At 42.9% G+C, this 13938-nt stretch overlaps 1 protein-coding gene across 1 annotated transcript; it reads right to left on the reverse strand.

Annotated features, from left to right (window-relative positions):
- Nucleotides 1–7065: 7065 nt before the first annotated feature.
- Nucleotides 7066–10954, reverse strand: LOC143809089 (germ cell nuclear acidic protein-like). The gene is made up of 10 exons (XM_077292249.1): nt 10830–10954; nt 10380–10461; nt 9853–9895; nt 9557–9630; nt 9342–9461; nt 9018–9063; nt 8432–8573; nt 8009–8141; nt 7382–7589; nt 7066–7200 (listed from the first exon to the last, which is right to left on the reverse strand). The coding sequence occupies exons 1-10, from the start codon at nt 10905–10907 to the stop codon at nt 7116–7118; spliced, it is 1011 nt and encodes a 336-aa protein (XP_077148364.1). The 5' UTR covers nt 10908–10954; the 3' UTR covers nt 7066–7115.
- Between the last annotated feature and the right edge of the window lie 2984 nt (nt 10955–13938).

A 13938-nucleotide genomic window follows, 5' to 3' on the forward strand; every position in this document is an offset into this window, starting at 1 on the left:
GGGTTAAACCACTGTTTGGGCGCATAGCAGAGCTCGGAAGTGAAGCAGCGCCATTTTACTTTTCAATGCAAAATTGACTGGAATTAAGATGGGGCGTCATGTTGCGTTTGGAGAGCCCCTGATGTTCCTAAACATTAAAACCCTCCACAAGTGACACCATTTTGGAAAGTAGACCCCCTAAGGAACTCATCTAGATGTGTTGTGAAAACTTTGAACCCCCAAGTGTTTCACTACAGTTTATAACGCAGAACCGTGAAAATAAAAATTCTTTTTTTTTTCACAAAAATGATTTTTTAGCCCCCAGTTTTGTAATTTCACATGGGTAACAGGATAAATTGGACCCCAATAGTTGTTGTACAATTTGTCCTGAGTACGCTGATGCCTTATATGTGGGGGGGAACCACTGCTTGGGCGCATGGCAGAGCTCGGAAGGGAAGGAGTGCCATTTGGAATACAGACTTAGATGGATTGGTCTGCAGGCGTCACGTTGCATTTGCAGAGCCCCTGATGTACCCAAACAGTACAAGTCCCCCACATGTGACCCCACATTGGAAACTAGACCTCCCAAGGAACTTAACTAGATGTGTTGTGAGAACTTTGAACCCCCAAGTGTTTCACTACAGTTTATAACGCAGAGCCGTGAAAATAAAAATTCTTTTTTTTCACAAAAATTATATTTAAGCCCCCAGTTTTGTATTTTCACAAGGGTAACAGGATAAATTGGACCCCAAAAGTTATTGTCCTATTCGTCCTGAGTACGCTGATACCCCATATGTGGGGGGAACCACTGTTTGGGCGCATGGCAGAGCTCAGAAGGGAAAGAGCGCCATTTGGAAAGCAGACTTAGATGGATTGGTCTGCAGGCGTCACATTGCATTTGCAGAGCCCCTGATGTACCTAAACAGTAGAAACCCCCCACAAGTGACCCCATATTGGAAACTAGACCTCCCAAGGAACTTATCTAGATGTGTTGTGAGAACTTTGAACCCCCAAGTGTTTCACTACAGTTTATAGCGCAGAGCCGTGAAAATAAAAATTCTTTTTTTTCACAAAAATGATTTTTAGCCCCAAGTTTTGTATTTTCACAAGGGTAACAGGATAAATTGGACCCCAAAAGTTATTGTCCAATTTGTCCTGAGTACGCTGATACCCCATATGTCAGTGGGAACCACTGTTTGGGCGCATGGTAGAGCTTGGAAGGGAAGGAGCGTCATTTGGAAAGCAGACTTTTATGGATTGGTCTGCAGGCGTCACATTGCATTTGCAAAGCCCCTGATGTACCCAAACAGTAGAAACCCCCACAAGTGACCCATATTTGAAACTAGACCTCCCAAGGAACTTATCTAGATGTGTTTTGAGAACTTTGAACCCCCAAGTGTTTCACTACAGTTTACAACGCAGAGCTGTGAAAATAAAAAAAATCTTATTTTTCCCACAAAAATGATTTTTAGCCCCCCAAATTTTTATTTTCCCAAGGATAAAAAGAGAACTTGGACTTCAATAGTTGTTGTCCAATTTGTCCCGAGTACGCTGATACCCCATATGTTGGGGTAAACCCCTGTTTGGGCGCACGGGAGAGTTCGGAAGGGAAGGAGCACTATTTTACTTTTTCAACGCAGGATTGGCTGGAATTGAGATCGGACGCCATGTCACGTTTGGAGAGCCCCTGATGTGCCTGAACAGTGGAAACTCCCCAATTCTACCTGAAACCCTAATCCAACAACACCCCTAACCCTAATCCCAACGGTAACCCTAACCACACCCCTAACCCTGACAGACCCCTAATTCTAATCCAAACCCTAATCCCAACCGTAAATGTAATCCAAACCCTAACCCTAACTTTAGCCCCAACCCTAACCCTAACTTTAGCCCCAACCCTAACCCTAACTTTAGCCCCAACCCTAACCCTAACTTTAGCCCCAACCCTAGCCCCAACCCTAACCCTAGCCCTAACCCTAGCCCTAACCCTAACCCTAGCCCCAACCCTAACCCTAGCCCTAACCCTAACCCTAGCCTTAACCCTAGCCCTAACCCTAGCCCCAACCCTAACCCTAGCCCTAACCCTAACCCTAGCCCTAATGGGAAAATGGAAATAAATACATTTTTTTAATTTTATTATTTGTCCCTAACTAAGGGGGTGATGAAGGGGAGTTTGATTTACTATTATAGCGTTTTTTATATCGGATTTTTATGATTGGCAGCTGTCACACACTAAAAGACGCTTTTTCATAGCAAAAAAGTTTTTGCGTCTCAACATTTTGAGACCTATAATTTTTCCATATTTTGGTCCACAGAGTCATGAGAGTTCTTGTTTCTTGCGGGACGAGTTGACGTTTTATTGGTAACATTTTCGGACACGTGACAGTTTTTGATCACTTTTTATTCCGATTTTTGTGAGGCAGAATGACCAAAAACCAGCTATTCATGAATTTCTTTTGGGGGAGGCGTTTATACCGTTCCGCGTTTGGTAAAATTGATAAAGCAGTTTTATTCGTAGTGTCAGTATGATTACAGCGATATCTCATTTATATCATTTTTTTATGTTTTGGCGCTTTTATACGATAAAAGCTATTTTATAGAAAAAATAATTATTTTGGCATCGCTTTATTCTGAGGACTATAACTTTTTTACTTTTTTGCTTATGATGCTGTGTGGTGGCTAGTTTTTTGCGGGACAAGATGCCGTTTTCAGCGGTACCATGGTTATTTATATCTGTCTTTTTGATCGTGTCTCGTGTGTTATTCCACTTTTTATTTGGCAGTATGATAATAAAGCGTTGTTTTTTGGCTCATTTTTTTTTTCTTACGGTGTTCACTGAAGGGGTTAACTAGTAGGACAGTTTTATAGGTTGGGTCGTTACAGATGCGGCGTTACTAAATATGTGTACTTTTATTGTTTTTTGGGGTTTTTTTAGATAAAGAAATGTATTTATGGGAATAATATTTTTTTTTTCTTTCTTTAGGAATTTTTTTTTTTTTTTTTTACACATGTGGAAATTTTTTTTTTTACTTTGTCCCGGGGGGGACATCACAGGTCGCCGATCTTACAGTTTGCATAGCATTCTGTGAGATCGGCGATCTCACTCATCGCTGCAGGCTGACAGAGCTGCAGCTGCAGCCTGCTCCTGACCCGGAAGTACTCCCTGCAGGACCCGGATGCAGCCCCGCGGCCATTTTGGATCCGGGGCCTGCAGGGAGGAGACGCTCGGTTCAAAGTGAGTACATTCCCTTGTACCGATCGTCTCAGTGAAGCCCGCAGGGAGCCCCCTCCCTGCGCGATGCTTCCCTGTACCGCCGGCACACTGCGATCATGTTTGATCGCGGTGTGCCGGGGGTTAATGTGCCCGGGGCAGTCTGTGACCGCTCCTGGCACATAGTGCCGGATGTCAGCTGCGATAGACACCCGGCCGCGATCGGCCGCGCTCCCCCCGTGAGCGCGGCCGATCGCTATGACGTACTATCCCGTCGGTGGTCATACGGGATAGTATGTCCAATGTCAGAAAGGGGTTAAAAGCTGCAATTCTCCAGTGTAAATGTACCCTGAGCGACCCATGCTGCCCCACTCACCATACTGATCACCAGTACTGCCCCACTCGCTATACGGAACCCCGCCAAGCTGTCCCACTTTCCATATGAAACGTCTCACACTGCCCCAGTAGCCATAATGAGGCCAATGCTGCCCTTTCTCCATACTGAGTCCGCCATGTGGCCCCCTCTCTATTCCGAGCCACCATGCTGCCCTTTCTCCTTAATGACCTCCCCATGCTGCCCCTTCTCCATACAGAGCCCTACATGCTGCCCCTTCTCAATACTGAGCCCCCCATGCTGCTATTTCTGTACTGAGCATCACACACTGTCCCACTCTCCATACTGAACCCACATACTGCCACTTTCTTTATAGTGAGCCAGCCATGCTGTCTCATTCTCCATAAAGATCCCTCCACATTACCTCATTCTCCATAGTGAGCCCCCATGTTCTACATATTGAGCCCACCAATCAATCCCCTCTCCATACCGAGTCCTCATGTTGATATTTCTCCATACTGAGCCCCTATTGCTGCCCTTCTCCATAGCCTGCTGCCATTCTGCACCTCACCATACTGCTCCTGCCATGCAGTTGCAGCACCCGCCAGAACCATGGGGTACTCAGCATCGGGTCCAGTGGTCGTTAAAGGGATGGTCACCATGGCAGCGACCCGGTCAGTGGCACTGGGCATCCAAGTAAAAGGGAAATGACTTTAAAGGGGATGTTAAATAAAGTTTGTTCATGACACCACCTGTGGTATTCGGCCAGGGATGACCAACGCTGCTTAAAGGGGTCCACTGGGGTGATGTTATGGCAGCAAGAATGGTATGACTTCCCACAGGTGAAGCTGGGTCCCCAGGGCTCCCGATGTAGTGGATAAAGATGGTGTAGTGCCAGAAAGAACTAGAGCATGCAAGATTGCAGTCTCTTTACCTCTTTACTGGTGCAAGGCAGCGACAGTCCAGGGTACTGGATCACAGGTGCTGGTATGGTCCGACCAGCTTGTAAGCAGTTCAAGAATCCTCCTAGCCAGGTAGGGTTGGAAGCCTTCATCTATGCGCTGTGTTGTAGTCCCTTGCTGCCTTAGGCCTCAAACAAGGTCCTCACTTTCTCTCTGTCCCCCTTTAGGTAGGATACTACCCGCATGACAGGTAACTCGAGCCTTTTTACAGGGTCTCTCCGATTACTCCGGGCTCTATGTGTTACTGTGCCTTCCGATATTAATGGTGGACAGGAGACTTCCAATCTGCTGTCCGCCGGTTTCTTCTGTGTGGCATGAAGTTACCCCCACAACCTTGGTCTTCTGGCCACCGGTTTCTGCGCTTCAGTGTGGAAGAAGCTCAGTCGCAGCTTTCCTCCAGCTCTTCACTCTCTTTTGCTTCTCTTCCTCCTTCACTCTCTCCACAAAACTGTTCTGTTCCTCTCTTTACTTTCCAGGAGCTGCAGAACCATACATCTGCACGGCCCCACTGCCTTCCTTACTCCTCTCCTCTCTCAGACTGACTAACTCTTCCTCCAAGCCAGAATATTTATAAGGGAGCCACCCATAAACTGGATCAGAGCTCCCCCTTCTGGCCTGGAGTCAGAACATGTTGCATGTATGTGATACCTCTTAAAGGGATCCTTCCTCGCTTCCAAGCATGGCATCACTCTCCCCATGAGGAAAGCAATACCACTATAACAACCGGTTACTTGGGATGTTACACTCCCTCTTTACCACGGAGCCCACTCTATGCTCCTCTTTCCCCAAACCGAGTACCCCAATGCTGCCTCTTCTCCATACTAAGCTCACCCATTACTGCTCTTTCTCCATACTGAGCACCCACACTGTCCTCTCTTCATACGGAGTCCATCCCCCACACTGTTATCCTTCCAATTTGTCTCTCGCACTATACAGTTTCATGTTTGGGGCATGGTTAATTAAAATCCATTATTTATTGGTTGCAATTAAAACTTGGTCATACAATGGTATTTTTTGTGCACTGTTTTAATTGCAACCAATAAAAAATGGATTTTAACTATTGATAATTCACACTTGAAGCTGGACTAGATGAGTTGACCTTCTTTTGCACCACAAGTTGCTCTAACCCCGGGTCTACAGTAAAACTCCCACTAATTTCCAGTCTACAGTAAAAGCCGGCTCAGGTTTCGACTCTACACGCTTACCTGCTCCCGATGCTTCTCCTTCTGTGTGGCGCTCTTCAGTGACTTCTGCAGTTTGAAGAGGTGACCTCAACATGCTACAGCAATATCATCAGTGTGAGTACAATGCCACACATTAGGGCAGGGAGCTTATTGGAGCTCCTCTGACCCCGGTAGTGCCATCACGCAAAGTGGTTTGTATTCGTGTCTTACATCCTGGTGCAGCTTCCCGTAACCCGTTTCCCTAGGCATCGGACATCCAGTGCCTGGTGACAAGTACGGGCCTGAAAAGGTGATAACTTCTTTTTACCAAAATACCTCATTAGTTAAAAAAGAAAAGAAAGCAAGTTCCCTTTGTAATTATTAGTGACTGCGTTATCAGATTGTCTAACAGATTTCCTTTTACTTCTCTCGCTTACCAGGCAGTGCCAGACATGGTGTCAGGCAAATTCTGCATCTCAGCAATCTGAGGAAGGCACCTGGACACAGCTGAAGGAAATAAGGAGATCTGGAATATATATATTTCTTTTGTTTTTGTTTGTGGTTTGAGTAATGAAGGAGATTATATTTTTATATGGTACAGAAGGGTTTATGTATAGAATATATTTTGAGTTAACTTTCTTTGGTCTTCTGTATTTTTTTGCTTAATTTTTAATTTTATGAAATGTTCTCAGCACACTCTTCCTCTTCTACTGCAGTAGGCCAATGGTTGGTATAATTCTGCTCTTCTGGGCTTTATGAGGACTCTGGCAGATAGCAGCTCTCCATTAGGATGTACACTCACAGGAGTTGTCAGCATAGTCTCTGCTTGGAGATGTCACGTCGTCCACCATGTACATAGCCTTCGGAAAAACATGCAGGCCGTGGACAGGATTCTTAATTTTAGATGAAGAGGTGCATCCTTGATCATATTCTGTGAATGTGGATAATAGGAATGATTTGTTAACACAATCAACTTTTTACAGAAAAAGTTAGGAAAAATTGATATTTCCTTTACTCGCTTATTATTTCTTTTAATACTGTAATCTTAATCCGCCTGATATGAACTGGCATCTGACGATTGTATAATTATTGTGTACTGAATACTGTCACTATAGAACTTTACCATAAAAATCTGCCATCCTTTCTAATGTGAGTATGTAAGACATTGTTTTCCGTCATGTACTGGACACTGACTATTGTATAAATGTTGTGTATATTGTTACTATACAATTTATAGAACATACTATATATACTTACATTTGATAACGGAAGCAATAAATCGCTTCTGCTTGGTAGTGCGGCCCCGATTACAGTTCTGCAGGTTTTGTTGGATTTTTCCAGATTCAGGTGTAATATCTGGAGTACAGGTCTACCTGAGGTCTGGATGGAGTATGAATCTGGGCTACAGGTCTACCTGAGATGTGGATGGAGTTATGATCTCAAGGAGATGGACAGTCCTCAGGATCTTAGCTGGTATTTTGAATGAGAAGACTGCCCCCACATTTTCGGCAAAATGTCTTCTCTTCTCTGATTTTTGTGAAGCGCCCAACTCTATGGAGACAGAAAAAACATGGATTATCAGACAAGAAAGGGCAGAAATATTAGTTATTAGAGGGAGGACATGGATTATTGATGGAAAATTAGATCTCAGTCTTCAGTGATCTTCTGATCTCATAATATTAGTTGAATTAGTGTAGTTTCTTTATAATTATATAATAAAATATCTCCTTACCTGTATCCACACCCTGCACACACGTAGTTATACGTGTAATTGATGTCATACGCGTGATACATGCTCACTGGTGGTAGTTCAGGGTGAGCAGAGATGACCATTTCAGTATAGGATAGCCAGAGTGGACCATGGCCATCGTTTTGCATGCCGTCAATGTGCCAGCAGGCGGCATGGCACAATTCATGTGCCAATGTGTCTCTAAGGCGCTCTAAAGATAGAAAATATACAATTAGTATAAGTTATAAAGATACTTTACATGACAAGTGCCAATATGCTAGCCCATATTTTAGGGAAGACTCAAGAGACTTATGCCCTGGAGCTTTGGAAATTTCACCAACTATAGGACTTGAAGGATCTCCATCACCCCGGCTGACTCTTCTGATCCATCAACCCTGTAATTCCTAATTACTTCCCTGGAAGTCACTATTTATGTGTGTTTTATCCATTGTTCACCTTCAGATTCCCCACAATTAAGGAAAAAGGGTCCTTGAAGGTGTCTCAATGATCCAATCCAGTTAAGAACTATGAAAGCTATGAAAGTTGCAGTAATTTCGGTCTGGTCCTAACAATCTGTTAATTCCATCCAAATATCACATTGTTGCCATATGATTGTCATATCAAACTTACCTGCAGAGTCACACACTTTATCCGACAGTTCAATAGTGGAATATTGATCATTATCCTTCCAGATGTTATAACAGAATGCAGATGTGGCCCTCAGTCTTTTACTCCACTTAAATTGTATTTTATCTTCAGGAAGCTAAAGATAAGAAATGAAGAAATAAAATACATTATATAGTAATTTAATAAAAAAATGCAGTCCCTTCTAGGACACTACGATATGGAGGTATAACTTGTGACTACTGGTTCTAAAGACTCTCGTAGGCACCAGGGCCCAGGGGTGACTGCTACCTCCGCACCTCTATAACTCTTTACACAGAGGAATAGTAAAGGTTATCGATGATTTATTACAAAGAAGTTTACATGTAGAGATACAGATAGCACAATATAGATGATAGATGTACAACCTGGGGGATAATAATATTTTACCTCGTTCCCAAACACGGTGCGATTGTACAGCTTGAACAGCCGCGTCGCCAACTCATGCTTGGTCTTTTGGAAATCTTTCACATATGGAGATGTGGGGCATGTGATATCCTGTATAAAGCAGCCTTCGATGGTACAAATAGGCCTAGAAGAACGGAAGATCATACATGAAGCCTTAGATTATATCTCAGAACATTCCTTTCCCCTACAATTTAGAAGGGATTTCCCATTTAGGGATCCAGTCACCCCAGTGGTAGAAGGTCAGGGGCACATATACAATAGGAGCAGCCAGCAATTAGCTATGAGTCCGGGCAGGTGGAGGAATCATCACTGAAATAAATCTCCCAAAATGCCAATGTAAGAACCCAATATCATTGATATATGAGCGCGGGTGGAAGGATTCATTGGGTGTCAAGAGTTACACAGGGAGGAGAGGGGGATTAGCTAAACCCTGACATGGATTGGGGGTGCAAATAAAGGGAAGCAATAGTGCTGGATTTTGTGAACTGAGCAGATGGCTGAGGATGTCCACCAGAAGGGGGCACCACTTATTAGTTTACAGTATATCCTATAACTTTATAGAACTTACTGCTCCTCCGAGGTGGAACTCTCCAGGTATCCGGATAATTCTGTATCTGGAAGGAAACATAGAGCAGTGAAAATCTTTTCATCTTTGGTAATTATTACATTAGGCATCTGTATAATATTCTTAGAGAGGAGCAAAATCTGCAGTCCTTGATTGAAAGGGAGTGAGGAGGCACCAGATATTCATGGCCACTACTCTAAGCGTGATGGCTGGGACCACTTGTTGGCTATCAGGTCAAGACGCATCTGTCTCTTGTTAGATTATATTTAGGTGAAATATATGTAATCTGTATAGATTGTGAAATAATCCACAGTTTTGGAAACTGACCACTGAATGGAGATGTTGGTTCCATTATTATACAGTCATCATCATCGCTGTCACTAACGATCACTGGAGATGCGCACTGTTCAGGGACAATGGCAGCTTCATTATCAGATGTCCTGAGTCCTGTGAATAACATAGAACATAAATTGGATCAATGGAATATGTCCCTTACCAAAAATCTAGGATGTGTCTAGAAAACACAGCTAATTACTCCTTACGTTTGTGAGATGATGCTTCCTCGCCACTAGAATAATCATCATCATCATCAGATATAACAATGACATTGGTGGAACTGTAAAACAAATATAGAATTATGAATCAGTTGGGAAAAAAATCTAATATTAAAACTCAATGAAATTATGGATGAAATTACAGATAAAAATGAATCAGATAAAATAATCCAGAGCCCAGGAACCACCAGAGTCTTATATGACGCTGGGATGAAGGGCACTCAATAGAAATGTCTCCCAATGGGACCGGAGCTCAGCGTTGGAGAAGATGTGATTCATCCTACCTGCAGATGTCATTGCTGCACGATGGTAAAGATGGAATTATATCTGAGGAAGAAAAGGAAAAGGAATATAGTAGATGGTTATTATATGTAACAGCAATATTAGACAATTACAGGCATCTTCCAGGACATGAAGATTGGAGGCTATACTTAGGATAGACTTTTAATGATTTGTGTGGGTCTTATCAAAAGAATGAAGGGACAAACAAATTGGTCGCAGTGCAACTGCAAAAGTCATCATGGTCGCCTTCATTGGTTACAGCCCAGTCCCAATGGGTGAGCTGCAGTACCAGAAATGGCTGCCCAAAGGTCAAGCCTGAGGTTACAATGTTAGAAGATCTGCCCCTATTGATTAAACACTGATAGCTTTTCTTAAGAATAGGCCATTCATGTTTAAGTCACACACAACACATTAAAAAAAATAATTACAGAGGCAGGAAACCCTACAATCCCGAGCTAAGCTGCTCTTATAAACCCACTATATCTGGGGCACATATCAGCAGAGACTAGATTGTATCGGGGATCAGTACCTGGGTCTCTAGGTTTTATCCCAGTATTGAATTCTGCTTCCTCTTGATGGTCCGGAAGTTTCAATTTTTTTTTAGGATGGGACTAGAAAAAGAGAAGAAATATAAGACTTTAAATGTCACATAAATCATCAGAAATATCAGTAAGGGTATGAAAATAACAGACGGGGCCAGTTCTGGTTTTCACAAGGGCACATGAGTGAACAGATCCGGGGGGCAGGGACATGTTATTCTTATATCAATAATTGTAAAAATTGTTAGCGACGGTCTAGTAAGATGGATATAAACTCTTGTGATTTTCTACGGTCGCTGATTATTTACCCAATACCCAAAAAGGAATATTTTCTTCATTATCAGCTATTAAGAAGCCAAGAATCAGCAGTATTGATCACATAAACCATTAGACCATAGATTGGTGATATATGAGAATAATGTACAGAAGTGACGGCTCACCTGATGGTAATCCTCATCACTGCTGTCTCCTAAATCAGACAGAACGATAATACGCTTGAAACGCTTTTTGTTCGCCATGTTTTAAATCGCAGATTACCACAAATCTTCTCTCTCCAACGCCTTCAACAACCCTCAACGGAATCAGGCGTTACACGGCATCTAGTACTGTCCGCATATTGTGACATCACCAGCCATGGAACATTGTCGCTGTGACGTCATCACAGACACCATTAGAAGCAGCCATATATGTATAGATAGGAGGCCGCATCTGTACTCACACATAGTTATTCTAATAACGTGGAGTAATAACAGGATGATTATTGTGAATGAGATGTGTTTGTGAAAAGTGTTGTATTGCACTGCTGAAAAAAGCCTAGATTTATCAAGTAAAATGAATCTTTCTGCCTATGACACACAGGCATACAGGACTTTGGGACAAGTATTTTACCTTGTATATCACAGGAACAATGGCCCAGGCAGGACTCGACTATAATAAAAACAGTGGTAGAGATGCCATGCACCCTGACAGGGCAGCAGCGTTCCTCCGCCCCGATCTTCTGTTATTGGAGCAGCAGAGTACAATATGTGCTTTAATTCGAAAAACTTTAAAAAAATTCAGTTCTTAGTTTTTATTACATAATTGGTGAAAAAACATATGAAAGCAAAATAGCATATTAACAGAAGTTTGGGAGCTTCATTCCTTATCAAAAATCTGCTTGAACACTTTCAGGTCTGAGACATTTTCCATAATCTCATAGCATGAAAGGGTAGACTGATGAGGAAAGTAATGATTATGACTGCTAAATTCTGCAGCATTAGCACTGCTAGCCTATCTGGTCCAATCCAACAGAACAGCTTGATACATACTGTTCTGTGTAACCCAAGAGAGTGTACATGCTGCACCGTATTCACCACTGAAAGTGCCTGCAATGGCCTTTGGAATGTAGGAAGAAACCGGAGAACCGGGAGGAAACTCATGCAAATAGGGAAGAACATAGAAACTCCTTACAGATGTTCCTTGGTCAGGGTTTTACAGGTATTTAATATTCATAAAAGGTAACAATACCAATAGCTCAGCTTATCTCTAATCTTAGCACACATGCATCTCATTGGCTAAAGTTAATTCTGAAGAGTCTAGGAACGGTTCTACTGTTAGTTTTGTTTCTTCATTATTTCTGAGTTGACAGTTCCAAAAACTGCTTATTTCAACACACGCACACAGACTCAAACTCCATTCCGGAAAGGAGAAAATGCATGACGAATATCAAAAATGGTGTCAGGATAGATAAACATAAATCCTGCTCTCACAAACTCATGACCCCAGCGCTGCAAAGCTCCGGTGCTAACCACTGAACCATCACTCTGCCCATAATTATGGAAGACGCATTGATGCTTTATTGGCAACAGGAAATAAAGTATTACTTTAATTTCCATTCTATCCAAAGGATCCTACAAATTCTGAAGGCCACTGTGTATGTTAAGGGTAGTAATATGATCTTTATGTTGCCTAAACATTCTAATTCTAATGTATACAAAAATGTCAATTTCCAAAATCAGAAATACCTGGGAAAACCCTAAAAACCTATATAACCTCTCTCATACCCATTTTGTGGTCCCATTCACGGGATTGTCCTGGAAAAATTGCAACTTTTTGCAAGTATGATTCAATTACTTAAACTTTTCTAGATATTACTTTGTGGTTTGTGAATTAGAACAGTCTTGTCCTCTTCTGAATTGCAATGTCTAGACAATACTCTGTGAGCCAAAGAATCTGGACTCCGATGGATACGTTGTAGGAAACTATCAAAGAGGTTTGTGCAGCTACTGCTGCTGTACGTAGTTCAGCGCGAACCCGAGACTGAATCCACTTTCAGGTCAGAATCCTGAAAATGTAACTGTGGTGTTCTCATTCACCGTCCACAAACTAGCATCTAAAAAAAAAAGTGAAATCTAAAGTGTATAAGAAAGTTATAGAAGTTTTTTTCATGCACTGAATATGTAAGGCTTGGGTAATTTATGGAGACACTGACCATGTTGGAGGAGGTTCCCATCACAGGGATAACACAAAATAATGCAGATGGACAAGGATCAGTTCAAGAAAATTTTACTCGCTGGGTGGCAACGAGCTTGATGGTTACAGAGGTTTTTAAGAGGTCCCAGGTTTCACCAGAAATGGATAATTAATATATACAAAAACATGAAAAGATCATGTACCACGTGTGTAATCCTGTTGCCTGCTGACATTAAAAGAAAATTGGCTCAGGAATTTAGTATCCGAGTCATACATGCCGTATTGCTGAAACATTGACAAGTAAAATGTAACCATATGAAACTAATATGAATGTGGCTCAGTGTAAAAAGATGTAAGAGTCAGGTTTTATACCTGCTACCTTTCATACACATGTTCCATCAGTAATGTTCACTTTATTGCTGTGTAATGGATTGGGTCCTTCCTTGCAAATACTTCACATCAGTGGTTTCAGATACTTCTAAGAGTATGTGGCCTCAGAATGCAACATCAGCAGCAAATAACATCACACACACTGTCAAAAGAACTGGTGTTTAGAGTCACGACAGAATACCTCAACCCGTGTGACCGTCACACTTCAACTCATGTAATTGTAATTGACAGGGGCGTAACTACCGCGGTCGCAGCGGTCGCCATTGCGACCGGGCCCCGCAGGTCAGGGGCCCCGGGCCGGCAGGTCTGAGCAGGGCCAGGCTGGCCATCGGGCACTTCTGGCAAATGCCAGAAGAGCCGATGCCAGTAGTGGGCCGCTGCACTGTTCCTCCCCCGGAACCCCCCCCAGTGCCGCCGCCGCCGCATTTAATTATACCGGCGTCTATGACACCGGTATAGTTCAATGCAATGATGGGAGGAGAGAGCGTCATCTGACGCTTCCTCTCCCATCATTCCCCGCTCTGCCTCTGACAGTACACTGCGGGTGCGCGATGACGTCATATCATCGCGCACCTGCAGTGTCCTGGGCAGACTGCAGCCGCCAGGAGCAGCGCGGGCAAAAGGAAAGGTGAGGAGAGTTTTTTTTTTTTTTTTTTTTAACCGGACTGTGGGGCCATTATCGGGGGGGGGGGAGATGAGATGAGATGT

This window comes from Ranitomeya variabilis, chromosome 2 (assembly GCF_051348905.1).
Source record: "Ranitomeya variabilis isolate aRanVar5 chromosome 2, aRanVar5.hap1, whole genome shotgun sequence".
Classification (NCBI taxonomy): Eukaryota; Metazoa; Chordata; class Amphibia; order Anura; family Dendrobatidae; genus Ranitomeya; species Ranitomeya variabilis.

Excerpts from the sequence above, each read along its gene's own strand:
- LOC143809089 (XM_077292249.1), bottom strand. The coding sequence starts at position 10,907 with ATGGCGAACAAAAAGCGTTTCAAGCGTATTATCGTTCTGTCTGATTTA. Across the intron at positions 9,896-10,379 it reads GATAAAACCTAGAGACCCAG|ATATAATTCCATCTTTACCA; the intron begins GTACTGATCCCC and ends TTTCTTCCTCAG. Across the intron at positions 9,631-9,852 it reads TGCAGCAATGACATCTGCAG|TTCCACCAATGTCATTGTTA; the intron begins GTAGGATGAATC and ends TTTGTTTTACAG.